Source organism: Acanthochromis polyacanthus, chromosome 6, assembly GCF_021347895.1.
Source record: "Acanthochromis polyacanthus isolate Apoly-LR-REF ecotype Palm Island chromosome 6, KAUST_Apoly_ChrSc, whole genome shotgun sequence".
Classification (NCBI taxonomy): Eukaryota; Metazoa; Chordata; class Actinopteri; family Pomacentridae; genus Acanthochromis; species Acanthochromis polyacanthus.
Genome location: NC_067118.1, coordinates 42,514,146 through 42,534,430, shown reverse-complemented (window position 1 = coordinate 42,534,430; position 20,285 = coordinate 42,514,146). Strand labels below are relative to the sequence as shown.

The 20,285-nt window shown below is 38.0% G+C and overlaps 1 protein-coding gene across 1 annotated transcript in view; it reads left to right on the top strand.

Annotated features, from left to right (window-relative positions):
* The window catches only part of kif5aa (kinesin family member 5A, a), a 36,252-nt gene that overhangs the window by 5,080 nt on the left and 10,887 nt on the right, over positions 1-20,285 (top strand). Inside the window, 23 exon segments of the mRNA XM_051949011.1 lie at positions 2,867-2,954; positions 3,048-3,121; positions 4,139-4,169; positions 4,172-4,242; positions 4,378-4,426; positions 4,544-4,599; positions 6,147-6,234; positions 10,352-10,476; positions 10,761-10,800; positions 10,803-10,864; positions 11,533-11,563; positions 11,566-11,680; positions 13,053-13,201; positions 14,671-14,849; positions 15,167-15,235; positions 16,454-16,660; positions 18,039-18,185; positions 18,282-18,297; positions 18,300-18,409; positions 18,412-18,467; positions 18,796-18,917; positions 19,007-19,068; positions 20,051-20,160. Of these exon segments, the coding sequence (XP_051804971.1) occupies positions 2,867-2,954; positions 3,048-3,121; positions 4,139-4,169; positions 4,172-4,242; positions 4,378-4,426; positions 4,544-4,599; positions 6,147-6,234; positions 10,352-10,476; positions 10,761-10,800; positions 10,803-10,864; positions 11,533-11,563; positions 11,566-11,680; positions 13,053-13,201; positions 14,671-14,849; positions 15,167-15,235; positions 16,454-16,660; positions 18,039-18,185; positions 18,282-18,297; positions 18,300-18,409; positions 18,412-18,467; positions 18,796-18,917; positions 19,007-19,068; positions 20,051-20,160 (2,057 nt within the window).

The window sequence follows — 20,285 nt, the reverse complement described above, 5'->3', positions numbered from 1 at the left end:
ATAGATGCAAAGTAATGTGAAAATTGTGCTGATTGAAGCTAATTTGCTTGGAGATATTTGCAATTAAAAAGAGAATTAAAAAGTCTAAATTCAGCATAAAATGAGAAATATTTCTAAGCATTTATGAGAGGAGCTGGAGTCCCAGGATTATTGGGTCCTCCTGTCATGTCCAGATAGTTTCATGTTTTACCTGATGAGTTTAATGTGCCTCTCAGAATGTGACTTTTCCTTTAGATTCTTAAAGCTCGTATGATAAACTTTTAACCAAAAGCAATATATGAATAAATACAATAATAATAAAAGAATAATTTAAAGAAATCTATTCACTTGCTTTTAGCCATTTACCTCTATTATGTGCCACCATTTATGACTGTATTATCTGGGTTTTCTTTCTCTTTTTGTCCTATATATAACTTCTATGCTGCCTCTTGGCCAGGTCGTCAATGTGAATGAGAACGGGTTAAATAAAGGTTAAATTAAAAAATAAATAGTTAGTGTCAGTTTGTTTTATCATTTATGGAAATAGAAAAAAAATCTCCAAAGTAACTTGGTGCTATAAAGGAAGTTTTGCTGAACCTTAAATAAAAGATTTAAAACAAAATAAAGAATTTTTTTGAATTGTGTCGGTCAGTTTTATTTATGCAGTCTGTCCTGATGTGTGATTACATCATTACAGCTGGTGTTTTGTTCTGCATTACAGGGACATAAATGTGTGTTTTTCTTCTCCTTGGTCAGAGATGTGAGGATGAGTCAGTCAGTGTGAAAACATTAAAGCCTGTAGTCCGTCACACGTCACTGGACGTGGACTGAGATCAGCTCTTAGAAATCACACTGGTGACGCCATAGGCGTCAGTTTAGGGGGGGACGGTGGGGACGTGTCCCCCCACTTTTTGTCAGGGGTCATTTTATGGAGTATCAATTATATCAATAATATCAATATCATATCAAAAAATATCATATCAATTCCAGCCATTTTCAGTACAAAAAAATCGCTAATATTCTATTTGTAAATAAAAAAATATTCAATTCAATTCAGTTCAGCTTTATTCCAGACACTGGGTCCAAATACACACACCATAAGAACAAGGACACAACAAGACACAGAAAAAAATACAATTAAAAACAATAACCCGTTAAATATGACGAGAAATACAGGGAATATTGTACGCGCATCGCGAGGTGCATTTCCTTTGAAACGACCGATTCGTGGATTATATACCGACTTCAAGACATGTTTTGGATAAAATAGTTTACTGGCTTGTTTCGTCTGGATGTCCAAGGTTGGATTATGGCCGTTTTTTGTGGAATATTTTCATCTGTGTGTAATAATGAACCCGGAAATGTCAGTCGTGCTGTGTTCCTTAAAGCCGTGTACAGAGAAAGGATGGATGGATATTCGCTGTTTGTCGGACAAATGTGTTTATATTATCCGCTGTGGTAATCACATCTGAAAGTGGTTTATACCGGCGGATTCATGAGAATCTAAGCTTTCCATCGGCGTATAATGTTTATATAATCGCGTTTGCAGCCTTCGGACATTATTTAAATTCCTATGCAAATTAGTAAGTGTACCGCCGGTGGTACACTGAAGTTTAACGGGTTAAAAACGCTCGAGTTTGCGCTGCAAACTCCCAGCGCAAACTATATGCTCCCAGTCCCGCTTGACTTCTCGCTCAGCTTTTGCCTCCAGCATAAGCCCCGCCCACAAAAAAACGTTACAATGTTTGTAAACAAATAAAGGGTCTATTGTCCCCATCAGACGCCATGGTCTCTCCGACGGGCAGCTTCACTCTTCAGCCCAATGACACGGTCAAGTATAACGCTGTGCTTACGCGTTCATATGATTGGCTGAACAGTACACCCACCCCCATGTGGGGTGAGTTTTTGTGATTGGCTGAAAGGAGGGAGACATCTGATTGGCTACAGAAACTTCCGTGTTGAAAAAAAACGCATTTGTGGATCGAGCTGATGGCAGAGCAGTCTCAAAAAAGATTCACACACAAAAGCAGTTTGTGAATGCAGAAATACATTTGTGAACTTTCTTAATTTATTTGTGGATTGCAGTTTACATTTGTGAATCCCAGTTCACATGTGTGAATTCTTCTGTGTGCATTTGTGGATTGCAGTTTACATTTGGAAATTCTTCTGTGTGCATTTGTGAATTATGAGACTGTTCTAACTCCATATCATTTTGTCTCCAACACATTCAAATTCTTCACATGTAAGCTGTTGTAAACCCAGTTATTTTCAGTAGTATAGAAAATTCCGACGCTCCTGAACGCACCATCCGCACTCGGCCGAGAGTTGCACAGACAAGCAGCACACCTTCGTGAGGTTAAAAAAAAAACAAAAAAACGCGCAATGCTAAATTTACGCCTGTGCCAAGTGGAAGCTCCGACCAGAGGCATGCAGGGGCAAAATTTCGGCCCGTGAGAATTAGTACTATAGCAGCCCACATACCCCTCTACCTGTATGTACAGGTTGCTCAACAGCTTAAGCTTCTGCCTGTGGTGTGGTGGTTGTGAGTTTGAGTCCAGCTTATGGCATTTTGCCGCCGTTCTTTGACATTTTCTCAAAGTGCTGTGGTCTCTGTCCCCCCCACTTTTAAAAACAAACTGACGCCCTTGGGTGATGCATCTGAAATGACTGAGCTGTTTTATTAATCAGTTAAATGTACAGACTGTGTGTCCGCTCATACTTCTAATGTGACTGATTGCCAGTTTCATTGTTTTTAGGTCAAGCAACGCCAGTTTTCTGTAGAAGAAATAAAACATCTCACATAAATACGGCACTTATTCTGATTTTCGCCTTAAAGATTTGATCCCAGTGTCTGGATAGTAAACTTTTTTTTATCTTGTCCTTACAGGGGAAGTCCTACATGTTTGACCGTGTGTTTCCGACCAACACCACCCAGGAGCAGGTCTACAACACCTGTGCCAAGCAGATTGTCAAAGGTATGGGCCAATTAACAGATAAATTAAAATATTTCAAGTTACTGTAAGCTACGTGCTGCTGTCTCATCTGTTTTTCTCTGCTTTTATCCGTAGATGTGCTGTGTGGATACAATGGCACTATCTTCGCATATGGACAAACTTCCTCCGGGAAAACTCACACCATGGAGGTACAGTTTTTACAGCAAAAAGTGTTTCTGGGTCAATATATAATTACAGGACTTTTTGTATCATAGGTGACATTTCTGCTGTTTTCAGGCCTAAAACCAACATGGCCGCCTATAACCAAACACCACATGGCATTTAAGGGAAAGATTCTTCTAAATATTCTAAATACAACTGAGGAAAATGAAAAGTTATTTCTAAAGATATTCTAATAAACCTGTTGACGACTTTATGTTAAATAAGCCAGAAAGCCTTGGAGTCTTTTGGAGACACAAAATGACCAAAATGAGCACAAAGACACACAACACAACCACAAAAAGACACAAAATGACCAAGATGAGCACAAAGACACACAACACAACCACAAAAAGACACAAAATGACCAAGATGACCACAAAAACGGACAAATGACACAATATGACCACAGAAAAACACAAAATGACTCAGTGGCACAGATAATTATCATATAAAGACACAAAATGACCACAAAGAACCAAAACGAGCAGGTCATGTGATCTGGAATTAACACACTTCCTGTAGAGGTGTTTCTGTAATGAGGAACTTAGTGGAAAGGGATTTATTTTGTTATTTTCCACATAAAATGTGATATATTGCCAAAAATAAATACCTGTCATGATTATCTCACCTTAATAAAAAGAGCACAATCCAAACTATTTGTGAATCAGCTCATTTTATTATTGTTTAGCTCATTAGAAGGTGGTTGGTGTTAAATTCAGACGTTATTTGGTTTTATAGAGCAAATAATTGACATTACATTTTTGTTTTGTAGTTCATGCCACTAAAATCTGTTTTATTGTCACTCTAACTGCTTAAATGTGGTCAGTAGGTCTCAGAAAAGGGAACTAATCCCCTTTTCTGTCTTTTAATAACTGCTCTATATTTTTAAAAAGCGTTTTCTGGTTTTCTATTATGGCTCTTCTTGTCCTTTGATTTGATTTGCGTTTTAATGGAATTTAAAGGCATTACTGCATGAAGGATTGTGATTAATCTTTTATCTGCAGGGCAAGCTACACGACCCTCACCAGATGGGCATCATCCTCGCATCGCTGAGGACATCTTCAACCACATCTTTGCTATGGATGAAAACCTGGAGTTCCACATCAAGGTGCAACATATGAGGACTTCTCTTGTGTTGTTTTATTTTTATCATGTGTTGGAATTAGTTTGGACATGACATCTTTATCTTTTCTTTTTAATCAATTTGCTCCATTTTGTTCACTTTATTTCTCCTCTCCAACAGGTTTCCTACTTTGAAATCTACATGGACAAAATCCGTGATCTTCTGGATGGTTAGTGATAAAAAAAAACACACATTACAAACTAAAATGTAAATGAATGTGTTCATACAACATCAGTTGTTTTGGTAAAATACTCAACAGCATTTTGTTTCTTCTGTTTCTTTTCAGTGACGAAGACCAACCTGTCCGTTCACGAGGATAAGAACCGGGTGCCGTACGTGAAGGTTTGTTGAAGCCGTGCTTTATTTTATTTTCTTTAAAGCAGAGGTGTCCAACATGAGGCCCGTGGTCCAAAAGTGGTCCTCCAGAGGGTCCAATCCGGCCCTCAAAGTGTAAAAATTACAGAGAAGACATTAACTGCAGATTGTAAATTAGTAAAACTATAAATTTAAAATCATTTCTGGACCATGACAAGTTGTTTGGATCAGAAAGTAAAATACTAGATTGTTCTTTGTTCTTTTGTTGTTTTGTGTCTCATTTTTGTAATATTTTGTCTCGTTTTTGTTGTTTTGTTGTCTTTTTTGTCCGCCTTTTGTCATTTTGTGTTTCTTTTTTGTCTCGCTTGTGTTTTTTTCTCTATTTTTTGTTGTGTTGTTTCTTTTTTGGCATCTTCTAGCTTTTTTGTCTACTTTAATGTCTCTTTTTGTTTTGTTTTGTGTCGTTTATCTCATTTTTGTCGTTTTGCTTCTTGCTTTTGTAATTATTTGCCTCATTTGTGTCATTTGTCCATTTTTTGTTGCTTTGTAACTTTTTGTCTAAGTTTTGTCTCTTTCTTTGTTTGTTTCGTGTCGTTTGTCTCATTATTTGTCTTTTTTCTTACTTCTGTTGTTTTGTGTCTCATTTTAATAATATTTTGTCTTGTTTTTGTTGTTTTTGTCTTTTTTTGTCTGACTTTTGTCAGTTTGTGTTTCCTTTTTGTCTCGCTTGTGTTTTTTTGTCTTTTTTTTCATGTTGTTCCTTTTTTGTCATCTTCTAGCGCTTTTGTCTAATTTAATGTCTCTTTCTTTGTTTTGTTTCGTGTCATTTGTCTCATTATTTGTCTTTTTTTTGCTTTTGTCATTTTGTGTCTCATTTTAATAATATTTTGTCTTGTTTTTTTGTCTAACTTGTATCATTTTGTTTCTAATTTTTGTCGTTTTCTATTTCCTTTTTGTCTCATTTGTGTTGTTTGTCTTATTTTTATCATTTTATGCTTTGTTTTATTCATTGTTTTGCGCATTGTTTTTGTCTGGCTTCTGTTGTTTGTCTTATGTTTTGTCATTTTGTTTCTCACTTTTGATATTTTGTCTCGTTTGTGTCATTTTGTCTCATTTTTGTTGTGTGTTCATTTTTTGGTCGCTTTGTGACTTTTTGTCAGTTTTTTGTCTCTTTTTTATTTTGTTTCATATCATTTGTCTCATTTTTTTTTTGTTTTTGCATCACATTTTTCTAACATTTTCTCTTGTTTTTTTGCTTTTTGGCTTCTTTTTGTCTGATTTTCTGTCGTTTTGATCATAAAGTAAAATATGGTTCAGTTCCAGGTGACTAAGTGTTGTGTTCCTTTGTAGACACTCTGTGATCTGGAAGCTGTAATGTGGAAATGATAAACTGAGGCTGAATGCTGATGAAATTGAATATTTCTCTTCATAAATTTCAGGTTTTTCATGATGTTTTGTACAAAGATAATTCCTTAAATGTGAGGGTCAACACTCCAGCTTCAAAGTGGAGATCTGAGCTTTATTAGCTCTATAAAACTATGTCTGCCTCATGTTTTATCCTCTCCTCTCCTCAGGGATGCACCGAGCGCTTCGTCTCCAGCCCAGATGAAGTCATGGACGTGATCGACGAGGGAAAATCCAACCGCCACGTCGCTGTGACCAGTGAGTCTTTTATCCACGACTCTCCCCGTCCATGATGCTCATTTCTATATAATCACAGAACAAAACACAACACAACCCACGGCACGTTCTTTCTTTCTTCTGGAGTGAATCCTCCTCCACATTCCAGTTCTGGTTTCTCGCTGTTGCTAACATTAGCTCTCATGAATCGTCGCTGAAGCGTGAACTGACAGCTGAGTTCACGTCTCGTTACGTAATGTGTGCTTTAAAGCTTCTTTCACTCTCATAAAAGAAGAAATAAGATTTAGATTTATTGGGTAGGGACGGAGTGGACGGGAAGAAAATAAGAAAGCAGAATGACATCTCTGCCTGGAGCCGTTATTTCAATCAAAGCCATTTCTGGAAACAAATGTAAGTCAGATGGAGCAGTTTTCAGTAAAGCAGCTCCTGGATGCAAAACAACAGAAATAAAACCTGACTGATCTGTAGTTTCTGCACTATTTTTTTATTTTATTTTTTTTGTTTGTCCTTTATTTAACCATTGAGATAAAGAACTTCTTTTGCAGACGTTGTTAGTCAGGCACAGCCACCTTTGTTTACACGCTTCACGGCGCAGGTTGATGATGTCATCATGTGCATACCGGTAAATTCCAGTGAAATCCAGGCATTATTTTAATGGTTTTCATGATAAGAAAAAAATGATAATGATATTGACTGAGGTTGCATTTTTATTGGACATCCCTGACTGCTACACACATGACTGAATTGCACAAAGCCCACGTCTGCACATTTAATCCAAATGACTCATTCTACTGAATGACTTTAGTGTGCTGCTGTTCAGACAGGTTTTTTATTTATTTTTTATTAGAGCGGAGGTATTTCTAAAGCCTAATAAAGAAACTCCTCTGAGCACCAGCCAGCTCAGTACATTCATTTACTTCTTTGTGTTTTTGTTCTTGTGCTGACTCACGGCACTGCAGACTGAAGCAGAAAGATCAGATGAGCTCTGGGAACAGAAACATCAGCGCTGCTTCGCTGTAATAAGTCTTAACCTGCACAGACCTCGTTTCTCCCACCGGTTAATGCATTTTGTGCCTCAGTGCTTTTCGTGCTCGCTGCTCTTACCAAACACTTTGGAGGCTTTTACTTAAAATCATCTCTGCTGCAGAATTAATGTGACTGAACCTGCTGGAGATAAACCGAATGACCCACAATATCTACCAGCGCTGGAAGCTTCGATTAATTAGTAACATTGCAATTAAACTGTTGATACAAATAAAACTAATTCATATTTTTAACAACAAACCCGACAGAAATCAGTTATTCGGGCAGCAGTAAAATATAATGTTTATCTGCTCTGTTTTGTGAAATATCTGAATGGAAATGTAGTTAATGACATCTCAAACTGCAGCCCTGAGACATCCGATGGCTCGTATGTTTACCCTGTAGACCCAAATACAGAAAAAAAATATATATGTAAAACTGATGTTGTATTTTTGCAGCAGTGGGTTTTACAGGGTTAACTTTCCTGCCTCTCAGTCATTAATTAGTTGAATCCCTGCAGTCATCCTTCCTGTCTAATAGTAATTGATGACCTCAGTCTGCAGGATCTGAGCCAGAAAGATGAACATCAGCTCAGATATAGATGCTCACATTCAACATGAAGTAAAAATAGAAAGGAAAATTCTTTATTTATAACACTAACAATCCTGAAATCTAAAATATATCGGGTGAAATCTTTCCAGCAGCATATATGAGGTGAAGTAATAGTAATAATGATAATAATAAAAGATGTTTTTGCTCAGTAGACATAAAACATGAAGAGAGAAGAGCGTAGCAGGCTGTAGGATGTCTGATGTTTGGATGCTTTTGAAGTGATAAACGCTCGCTATCTGAATAATAATGTAGAACTGTATGGCCTCATTCTGCATCATTGTTTGAAAGCACAAAGCCTCATGATTCAAACTGTGTGAAGCTTTTTAAGATAACAATACCCAAAAACAATGGCAGCAGCAGCAAGAGTCAGTAGAATGGGAGTTTCTAAGCATTTCTGTCCTCCATGTAGGCGCATATTTGTTGAACAACCACGACCAAAATGCTTCCAAGATTATAGTCTTTTAAAATATTCATTTTTCCCCCTATATATCAGCTATATATGGTATGAGATAGAAGGCTTTGTGGGCTTATTATTGTCTGGATTTTACAGTCCTAATAAAAGGAAGTCTGCTCAGTAGCTCTGAAATAAGATGTAAAGGTGTGATTAATAATTCTACTGCAGATCTGCCTGGAAGCAGCAGTGATGAGACTTGCTGAGAGCTCTGTCCTGTTTCCTGTCGGTGTGCTGACTCACGGTGCTGATAGCAGCTAATGGAGCCGACAGCGAGCTGATGCCCTCAGATATCGTCTGCAGAGAAACCTGAACTCTCCGTCTGATGGAGGGAAGCGTTCCCCACGGCGTTGTTCTAACGTTGTCCTCTGTCAAACGCTGACATCATCCTGCTGCAGCAACGACTCACGAACAAAAAGATTTTTATTTTAACCCTGGAAAACCCACTGCTGCAGAAATACAACATTTTGTAAAATATTATTCTCTGTTTATAGATAGATAGATAGATGGGTTCATATATTATGATTATTATTAATACTTTTTAGTTATGTTATATTATTGGAAACATTATATATATATATATTCTTTTAGTTTTTCTCATTTTCTTCTATATTTGGGTTTATATCCATTCTCTATACACCGCTTTATCCTCATTAGGGTCGCGGGGAGTGCTGAGTCTCTCCCAGCTGACTCGGGTGAAGGCAGGGGACACCCTGGACAGGTCACCAGTCTGTCACAGGGCTACATATACAGACACACAATCACACTCACATTCACACCTACGGGCAAGTTAGAGTAACCAGTTAACCTCAGCATGTTTTTGGACTGTGAGAGGAAGCCGGAGTGCCCGGAGAAGATGCTCAGGGAGAACATGCAACTTTCTGCATGGAGTTTCCATGCAGAAAGATCCCAGGCCCACCCCGGGATTTGAACCAGGGATCTTCTTGCTGCAAGGCGAAAGTGCTAACCACTACGCCGCTGAGCAGCTATTTGGGTTTATATATTATTGTTATTATTATTTATAGTTTTTTGTTTTCTTTTATAATTTTTTGTTTATTGTATTTATTTTTCTACATTTGCAGCAGGAAAACACTGTAGACCTTTACATGTGCTGCTGATGACATGAAATGATCTCTTATAGACCCTGGAATACAATGAAGCTGAAGCAGGTCAGATAGGGCATAAACCAGGCGTGAACTACCGTGACGTCACCCGTTGGTTTCAACGCCGAGAAAATGAAGTCCGGATTTTGCTACTTCCTGGTCGCCGTTTTGGATTTTTTGGAGCCAGTGACATAAAAAGCGTCATCAAACAGACTGGACCGGAGAGCAACTAGGGGCAGGACCAGTCTATGAGAGGGCCAGACTGAAGCCAGACTGCTGAAAGCCTCGCCCTAAAGGATCTGTCAATCATTCCAGACAAGACTGTCTATCAAGTATAGCCACGCCCCCTGGCTCCGCCAACTTTAACGATTTATTTAAAATTCAGTCTTGATTATTTTAAGATCGTCCACCTGATCTCTCATTTTGACCATGAAAACTAATGGGAAAAAATCCTGAGCTGTAGAACATCAGTCTATCAAACTTTATTTTTCTGGTGATGAATTGGGGTCTATGGAGAAAAAGCTTTTTGGAGCCAACCCTAATGGACGGCGTGAGTTTTTGACACTTCCAGGTGGGCTTCATTTTTGGAGCCAGATGCTACGTCCATCTTTATATACAGTCTATGACATAAACTATGATGGAATCAGCTGCATTTAAAGTCCTGTTCATTGCATTCTTCAGGTAATAAACCTTTAGTGGTACCAGGCATTAACATGACAAGAATTGAAGAAGACAAAGGTGGTGTGATCATTTTTATATGACTGTACTTTTTCTCAAGTAGCTGTTGGAAGAAATGCTGATTGAAAAATCACATTTTTCTTCTTGTTGTTGTTCTTTAAACATGATATCTAAAGTCCTGTAGCTAACCTCTGCTCATTCTGTTTCTAGTCTTTGGCTGCAGTGAGGTGGATAAACCTTTAGTCTTCGTCTCTTCGTTGTGTTTGTGCAGACATGAACGAGCACAGCTCTCGCAGCCACAGCATCTTCCTGATCAACATCAAGCAGGAGCACGTGGAGACGGAGCAGAAGCTGTGTGGAAAGCTCTACCTGGTGGACCTGGCTGGCAGCGAGAAGGTGGGACACGCTCCTCTAGAAACGATTTACATCAGAACTTCCTTGAAAGTTTCTTTCTCTTGTTTTGTCCTTTTTTTGTCGCTGTTGTCGCTTTGTGTCTCATTTTTGTAATATCTTGTTTTTGTTGTTTTTTGCCTTTGTTTTTGTCTGACTTTGATCGTAAAGTAAAATCTTCCATGGCTCAGCTGCAGATATCTGTGACTAAATGTTCTGCTCCTTTGCAGACGCTCTGTCAACAGTCTTTCTGGCTCTTCCTTTGCTTCATGCCTCTTTCTTTCTTCCAGGTCAGTAAGACCGGAGCTGCAGGAGCCGTCCTGGATGAGGCTAAAACATCAACAAGTCTCTTTCTGCTCTGGGAAACGTCATCTCTGCTTTGGCCGAGGGAACGGTGAGCACTTTACTCTGTTTCTTTGACACTGTGTGCCGACAAAGTAATGTTTTTGGGGTGTTTTACAGTATCAGTACAGTGATAAAAAAGTGGCTGTATTTTTACTCTGGTCTTAAAATAAATACATAAATAAATAAATACTGTGTAAAAGTTTCAGTTTGTTGGCTTTGCATCCTAATAGAACTAACTAGAATCTTTTTTTTCTACAACTTAAGCTTATTTTTTGTCATCAAAACGTCTTTTCTGCAGCCAAAACTGTCCCATCTCTCAGTTTATTACTGACTGTCCTAATTGGTGACTTGCCAGCTCACCAACACCCTTCACTCCTTCCTGCCAGCTCAACAGATTTGGTCCTAAAATGCCCAAAACTGTCCCTGGCAATTATCAGATTAGTTGGATGCAGCACCATCAGTCCACCAGCAGACGGGAGATTCAGACAAACACTGAGAGGAACAATGAAAGTGCTGCTTTTTGCTGAATAAAATCTCCTCATGAATCTCTGCAGAAGCACAAAATCAGGCAGCGAATGAGCGACTCCTCTGGGATTACTCTGGCTTTTGGTTGCTAAACTACTCCCGACTTTCTCCTCTCTAATCCTCTCTTATCTCCTGCCTCTTCCTCCTACTGCTGCTTCTTCCTCTTTCATCATCATCTTCCGTGTCCTGCAGAAAAGCCACGTTCCGTACCGTGACAGCAAAATGACCGCATCCTGCAGGACTCCCTGGGAGGAAACTGTCGCACCACCATGTTCATCTGCTGCTCCCCCTCCAGCTACAACGACGCCGAGACCAAGTCCACGCTGATGTTCGGACAACGGTAGAAGCATCCGTCTTTGGAAAGAAGTCACACATGAAGGGTTTCTACACGGAGCAGGAAAGCATGCTGGGATAGATTTAGAAGTGGGATTAAACAGTATTAGACCAAAATATGCAAGAAATTATAGTAAATAAAACAACTCAGAGGCAACTTAAAGGATTACAGAAATAGATAAAGAAGGAGTGAAGTCAATGCATCCTGTAAAACATAATTTCCTAATGCTCTTTAATTAACCATGCTGCTAAATTCATGTACAGTCGCTTTCTGAACCATTTTAGCACCTTTTGTTGTTTGTTGTGAAAACATGATTGTAATTCATTCTTATCTCAGCTTATTCCATTTTTAATTTTTGACTTAAATCTGTTTATTTTATTTTAACCCTATTTTAAGACCCAAATATAGAAAAAGTAAGAAAAATTAACAGAAAGAAAAAATAAGTAGTTGTATGTACATGCATATGAACCCAAATATAGAAAAAATGAGCAAAAAAATCCCTAAAAATAAAATCGTTCCATATAAAAGAGTAAGAAAAGAAATCAAATAAAACAAAAAAATCAGTATTTATATATATATATATATAATATAATATATAATATATATATATATATATATATATATAAATATATAATTAATAAATAAAACAACATATAATAACTGTATAAATATATAAATATATATACATATGTATACGTATATAAGCTCAAATATGAAAAAAGCAAGAAAAAATTAAATAAAAGAAAAATAAGTAGTTATATGTACATGCATATGAACCCAAATATAGAAAAAAATGAGCAAAAAAACCCTAAAAAATAAAAAATAATTCCATACCAAATGAGTAAGAAAAGAAATCAAATAAAAAAAAAATCTCTCTCTATAATATAAAAAAAATAAATAATAGACAATAAATAAATAAAAATACATAAATCAAACAAATACAATATAATAAATAAAATAATAATAATAATAATAAAACAAAAATAATAACCCAAATATAGAAAAAAGTAAGAAAAAAATTAAAAGAAAAAGTAAAATAAGTAGTTATATGTACATGCATATAAACCCAGACATAGAAAAACATGAGCAAAAAATCCTAAAATTAAAAATAATTCCATACAAAATGAATAAGAAAAGAAAAAAGAAATCAAAGATTTAAAATATCTAATTAAAAAAATGTCTATATATATATAAACAAATACAAATAATGAGTATAATAAATAAACTAATAAATAAAACAAAAAATAATAACTGTATAAATATATATACGTATATAAGCCCAAATATAGATAAAAATCTGCCAAAAATGAAATAAAATAAACATAAAGCCGAGCCCAGCCCGAGTCTGATTCCCGTTTTTCCCGTTTCTCTTCCCCAGTGCCAAGACCATCAGGAACACCGCCTCCATCAACCTGGAGCTGACGGCTGAGCAGTGGAAGAGGAAGTACGAGAAGGAGAAGGAGAAGAACAAGAGCCTGAAGGACACCATTCAGAAGCTGGAGACTGAGCTGAACCGCTGGAGGAACGGTGAGGTTCAACAAAACTGCCATGTTCTCACCCGTCTGTCCTCAGGTTCGTCGCTCACAAGGTTCCACACGAGAGGAATCTGACTTTACAAGAGAAATAAGAAGCAGATGTGTTCAATACAAGAGAATAAAAGTCATAAATAGTGATAGAAATGCTTCACGTGTGCATAAATGTGCAAATTAATCACCTGAGAATGTGACAGCTTACACAGTATTTAATGCAGCGGTCTCCAACATGAGGCCCGTGGGCCAAAAGCGGTCCTCTAGAGGGTCCAATCCGGTCCTCAAAGTGTAAAAACTACAGAGAAGACATTAACTGCAGATTGTAAATTAGTAAAACTATAAATTTAAAATAATTTCTAGACCATGACAAGTTGTTTGGATCATAAAGTAAAATACTAGATTGTTCTTTGTGTTTTTTGTTGCTTTAAGTCTCATTTTTGTAATATTTTTGTCTGGTTTTTTTTTGTAGTTTTTGTCTGACTTTTTTCGTTTTATCTCGTTTTTTTATCGCTTAATTCTCGCTTTTTTCGTTTTCTGTTTCCTTTTTGTCTCGCTTGCGTCATTTTTTGTCTCGTTTTTGTCGTTTGTCCATTTTTTGCTGCTTTCTGACTTTGTTGTGTTTTGTTGTTTTGTTTCATGTCGTTTGTCTCATTTTTATCATTTTGTGTCTGGTTTATTGTCTCTTTTTCACAATATTTTGCCCAATTTTTGTTGTTTTTTGTTTTTTCGTGTCATTTGTCTCATTTTTATCATTTATGTCTCGTTTTTATCATTTTTTTCTCTTTTTCACAATATTTTGCCTTATTTTTGTTGTTCTTTGTCTGACATTTGTCGTTTGTCTCATTGTTTTTGTTGTTTTGCATTTCCCTTTTGTCTCACTTCTGTTTTTTCTCATTTGTGTTTTTCTTTATTCATTGTTTATGTGTCATTTTTGTTGTTTTTTTCTTTTCTTTGTTGTTGGTCCTGTTTTTTGTCATTTTGTTTCTCGCTTTCTGACTTTTGGTCTCTTTTTGTTTTGTTTCGTGTCTCATTTTTTGTCATTTTGTTGTTCTGTTTTTTTTGTCTTTTTTTGTCGTTTTGATCATGCAGTAAAATCCTCTGTGGTTCAGCTCCAGGTGACTAAATTTGTGTTCCTTTGTAGACACTCTGATCTAGAAGTTGTAATGTGGAAATGATAAACTGAGGATGAATGCTGATGAAATTTAACTTTTTTTTCTTCAGAAATTTCAGGTTGTTCATGATGTTTTACAAAAAGATAGTTCCCTAAGTGTGAACATTTTCAGAATATACTTTTTTGCACTAAACCAAAGGAACCTTTAGGAGCTGTGGTTATTTATAGGCTAATAAGCTGTGGTTTTACTGGTCAGACTGGGCAGAATGTGGAGCCTGATCTAAGATGAATTTGACACGGCTGGTTTATTGTAAGCTTCCTTTTCTAACCTCTCTGTCGACGCCTTCGTCCTTCAGGAGAGGACGTCCCTGAGACGGAGCAGACCACTGCAGACATGGTGACCCGCATCGAGTCGGTGGAGGACCGTCCCATCCTGGACAACGACACGTCCTCCATCGTGGTTCGCATCTCGGAGGAGGAGCGGCAGAAGTACGAGGAGGAGATCCGCAAGCTGTACAAGCAGCTGGACGACAAGGTTCAGACAGAGTTACTCTTTATCACCTTAGAGTTAGTGTTCAGTGTCCATGCAGGAGACAGACGTGTTTTAGTCACACGTGTAGGGAGGCTTTTGTGTTTGGCATATGATTATGAATTCATTAATTATCACACAGGACGAATGTACGATTCACCTGGGATCTCTGGTAGTTTGTGAATTGCCCTATGGGATAAAAAAGTCTGTGTTTTACTGGAATTTATAAATGATTGCGCTTCACCATCGGTCCTGAGGCAGCACTAACCGGCTAAAGGGAACGACAGCAGGTTGGTGTTCATAACGACATCATGTTTCTGCAGGACGATGAGATCAACCTTCAGTGCCAGCTGGTGGAGAAACTGAAGCAGCAGATGTTGGACCAGGATGAGGTGAGAACACAAAGAACCGAATCACACAAACAGATAAACTCACACTGTATTCACTGAGAGAATACTAGTATTATTTTATACTATTTTATGTCCTAAAACTTGCTTTAAACCTCTGAACCTCACGACGTTTCTGGACATTTTTTGCTCACTGTGATCTCATTTTTCACTGCAGTATAAAATCCTGCACCGCTATGGAAGCAGAACAACCACGGCTAGAAGTAGAGAGAATTCCAAATTGTCACTTACGGCTTCTCAGTTGTGCAGAGAATCGCAGATTTTTTTTTTATTTTTTACAGAATCTGGTTCGAGCAAATTGTTAATTTATGCTGCGTTTTTTTAAATGACCCATGGTGAATAAATTCATTTGATAAAATGCAATGATTTTCAGCTCAAACCTCACAAATCTTTCTGATGTTGCGTTTTTACATGCTGTGGTGCCTTTTTTTGGAATATTTTTATTTGCTTTGCATCAAAATAACCCTTATATCCCAAATTTTAATAATAAGTATGGACTTATGTCTTTACTACTCCAATAAATTGCCTAAAAGTGCAATAAACCTTGAAATGCAAATCATTTTTGTGTTTTTCACATATTTTTCAAAATACAGAAATTGCATAGCTGTATCCCTGTAAATTTATAAATGTAAAAATGTTGCACAATATCCTTTGGAACCACAGGAAATTTATTTGGAGTCTGTACATTGCTTGTTTTTTGAGTCAATTTTGCAACCTGTTCAAAAAAAAAAAAATAACAAAGAGACAACATTAACATGAAAACAAGTGTCTGCAAACATGCAATGACATTCTAAGTGTGCCAGATACTAATGACACGTATTTTATGTATGAAACCAAGTCAGACCATAAAAAGTGCATTTGAAAATAAAAGAAAATTGTTTTTACGGAGCTGAAACGGCCGTCTGGTCATCAGAATGATGTATTTTTACAAACCCATCACTGCAACGAAAATGTGCTCTGAGACTTGGTGAATGTGTGAAATGTTAGTGGAACTCCCCACCTTTTATCTGCAAAAACAATGAGGATCTATCTTTTCTGGTTGCCAATCTACCGCCAGTCGCTGGGTTCTGAAGGGTTAAAGCCACCTGCAGGTTTTGGGGTTAAAACCACGTCTGAGCTTTTAGCAGAGCAAAATTCTGTCCCTTTTTTTCTTCTAAAACCCAGTCTGCATCTCCCTCTCCTTCCTTTCCTTCCTCCCTGCAGCTCCTGGCCTCGTCCCGCGGTGACGGCGATAAGGTCCAGGCTGAGCTGGGCCGGCTGCAGGTGGAGAGCGACTGCGCCAAGGCCGAGGTGAAGGAGGTGCTGCAGGCGCTGGAGGAGCTGGCCATCAACTACGACCAGAAGAGCCAGGAGGTGGAGGAGAAGGGGCTGCAGAACCAGCTGCTGGCCGACCAGCTGGCCCAGAAAATGTACGTCTTTAGAGGGCTGCCGAGGAGATGACAGAACGGGAGCTGGAATCAGAGACAGGAGGAGGAACAGAAAGGAGGAACAGAAGGATCCTCCTGCTTCCACAGAAACAAACAGCTGTTGTTGCAGCACCGTTTCCATGAGTGGAAAATACTGCAGGAAATAGATGAATATATGAAAAAACAAATATGAGCATGAAAAGTGCAGTCAAAAAACAGATTTACATGTTCATAGTTTTCATGTAATTACCAAATTTTTACAAATTCTTGACATGGTTCAATCTATAATTGAGGGACTTTTGAAGTCCATAAATACATTTTATTAAAAGTTAAAAAGACACAAAAATGATCCAAAATGACTCAAAAATAGTAGAAAATGATTTGAAATGATCCATAATTACAGAAAATGAGTCCCAGAATGACAAAATTTGTCCTAAATGACTTGAAATGATCCCAAAGACACAAAAATGATAGAAAATGACGAGAAAAGATCCAAGCTGACATAAAACTTGTTGAAAATGACAAGAAAATTGTTCAAAATGACTCAAAAAATTGTCCAGGTCAGTCTATAACTGAGGGACTTTTGAAGTCTATGGGATATATCTTGCATATATTTTTATTAAAAGTAAAAAAAAAAGACACAAAAATCACCAAAAATGACTCAAAAATTGTCCAAAATGACTTGAAAATGATCCACAATTACAGAAAATAAGTCCAGAATGACATGAAATTTGTCTTAAATGACTCCAAAATGATCCCAAAGACACAAAAATGATCCAAAATGACAAGAAATGACCCAAGCTGACATAAACTTGTTGAAAATGTCTTGAAAGTTGTCCAAAATGACTCAAAAATTGTCCGGATCAATCTACGTTTTTATTAAGTAAAAAAAAAGTTTTTATGTTCATTATTATCATGTCTTTACAAATTTATTATGGAAACAATCACTTATTAATAAAATGACTGGATGTCACTAAAATAACGTCTGAATTTAACACCAACCACCTTCTAATGAGCTAAACAATAATAAAATGAGCTGATTCACAAATAGTTGGTTTGTGTTCTTTTATTAGCTGAGATCATCATGACAGGTATTTATTTTTTGGCAATAATCTATATGGAAAATAACTAATTGCATCTGAAGTTTATACTGACCCACATTCAGTCAGGTTTAAAGTAACGTATGTGGAGGTGACTGCAGTTATCATACTGTTTTGCATATTTCATCCACACATGCAACCCTAGTCTAGAATGTTTTATTAAAATTTTACAAATTTGTCATTTCCATGCTTTATATGCAATGTAGATAATAAATTAAACGTGTAAATGTTCTGCTGAAGTGCTTTTTGACAGCTAACTGTTTATTCCTTCCTTTTCTGCAGGCCAGTCTGATGGAGCTGGAAGCAGAGCTGTCTCGTATGCAGGAAAGTGAGCGGTCAGCAGAGAAGCGTATCGCTGACGTCCTCAACGGGCTGATGAGGGACCTCAGCGAGTTCAGCACCATCGTGGGCAACGGGGAGATCAAGCTGGTGAGTGAGATCAGAAACAAACGGGTGCACGCTGAACGTCCTGCTCCTCTAACTCTACAGGACATGATGATGTTTGATCTTTCCTCCGGTCTCCAGCCGGTGGAGATCAGCGGTGCATCGAGGAGGAGTTCACCGTGGCTCGTCTCTACATCAGTAAGATCAAGTCGGAGGTGAAGAGCATGGTGAAGCGCTGCCGGCAGCTGGAGAACATGCAGCTGGAATGCCCACCGGCAAGATGGAGGAGACGGGCAGGGAGCTGTCCTCCTGCCAGCTGCTCATCTCCAGGTAGGGATGGAGATGGGAGTGCTTTTTACACACAATAACAACAAGACCTAAGAATAAGAATTCAGAAGTGATTTAGAAGAAGTTAGTGACTCTGCAGGCCTTATCCTCTGCTCCTTTAGATTTAAGCCTCAACCTTGGAACGATCCACCTGAAGATCTGAGGCTGAGATCGTAAATGTAGCTCGGGGCGAGCTGTAAAAAAAAATCCTTAAATCAGTTCTAAAACCAACAGGGAGCAGGTGGAGGGAAGCCAGATGCATGTCGGCAGGAGTTTAGAAAAGAAAGAGGCAAATGAACCGAATGGTTGTGTTTTTGTTTTGTTTTCTTCAGCACGAGGCGAAGATCCGTTCTCTGACGGAGTACATGCAGAGCGTGGAGCAGAAGAAGAGGCTGCTGGAGGAAAGCCACGACTCCCTGAGCGAGGAGCTGGCCAAGCTGCAGGACCAGGGTAAGCATGCTCAGTGACAGAGAAAAACTGTCCAAAGCATCACTGCAAAATGTTCTGCAGGTTCTGACTGAATGTTTTTCATCTGTCAGATAACTCCATCATGGAGGAGAAGGATGGAGAGAAAGGAGAGACCGAGGACGGAAATGTGAAGGTAAGAAGCTCAAACTGGGACAGATGAAAGTCCTCATCCTGTGTCTGTTCAGTCGTCCCTTTATAATCTTACAGCAGCAGAGTCAAACTCATCTTAGTCCAGGTTCTACATTCAGTCCAGTTTGATCTCCAGTGGACCGAACCAGTAAAACCACAGCATGATAACCTATAAATAACCACAGCTCCTAATGGTTCCTTTGTTTTAGTGCAAAAAAGCGCACTCTAAAAATGTTTGCATTTAAAGAATCATCTTTTACAAAACATCACGAACAACCTGAAATTTGTTAAGAAAGTACATTTGATTTTAGTCACAGCTATCTGGAACTGAACCATATAGGATTTTACTTTAAAAAAGACAAAAAACAACACAAACAAGACAAAATATTACAAAGATTTGGCACAAAAATGACAAACGCGAGAAACAGAACGACAAAAATTTGACAAAAAAGTTACGAAGCGACAAAAAATAGACAAACGTCAAAAATGAGAAAACCAAATGACAAACGCGAGAAACAAAGCGACAAAAACGCTACACAAACAACGAATAAAGCAAAATGACGAAAATGAGACAAAAGACAACGAGACAAAAGGAAACACAAAACGACAAAAATGTGGAACAAAATGACAAAAACACGAGACAAACAATAAAAGTCAGACAAGAAAGACACAAGAACGATCTAGTATTTTACTTTATGATCCAAACAACTTGTCATGGTCCAGAAATGATTTTAAATTTATAGTTTTACTAATTTACAATCTGCAGTTAATGTCTTCTCTGTAATTTTTACACTCTGAGGGCCGGATTGGACCCTCTGGAGGACCACTTTTGGACCACGGGCCTCATGTTGGACACCCCTGCCTTACTTTATAAGCCTCCTTCATTCTCCCGGCCCTGCTGAACAGAAAGTTTTTAAAACACAGATCCCGTCAGTCTCCCGTCAGTCAGCGTCTGTAACGAGACATTTGGTGTTTTTTATTTCCAGAAAACGATGCGTCAGCAGAGCGACACTCACCGCGGCCTCCATCACAAGCAGCTGGCCCGCCTCCGGGACGAGATCAACGAGAAGCAGAGGATCATCGATGAGCTCACAGAGTACGTCATCGTCCTCATTCCTTCAGTCCTTTTACTCAAACAGAGGCCAGAATTTACTCTATTAGTCATTACGATTCAAATGGTTGTATTTGTCACATGCTCATGCAGTGTGATGATTCTGCAGT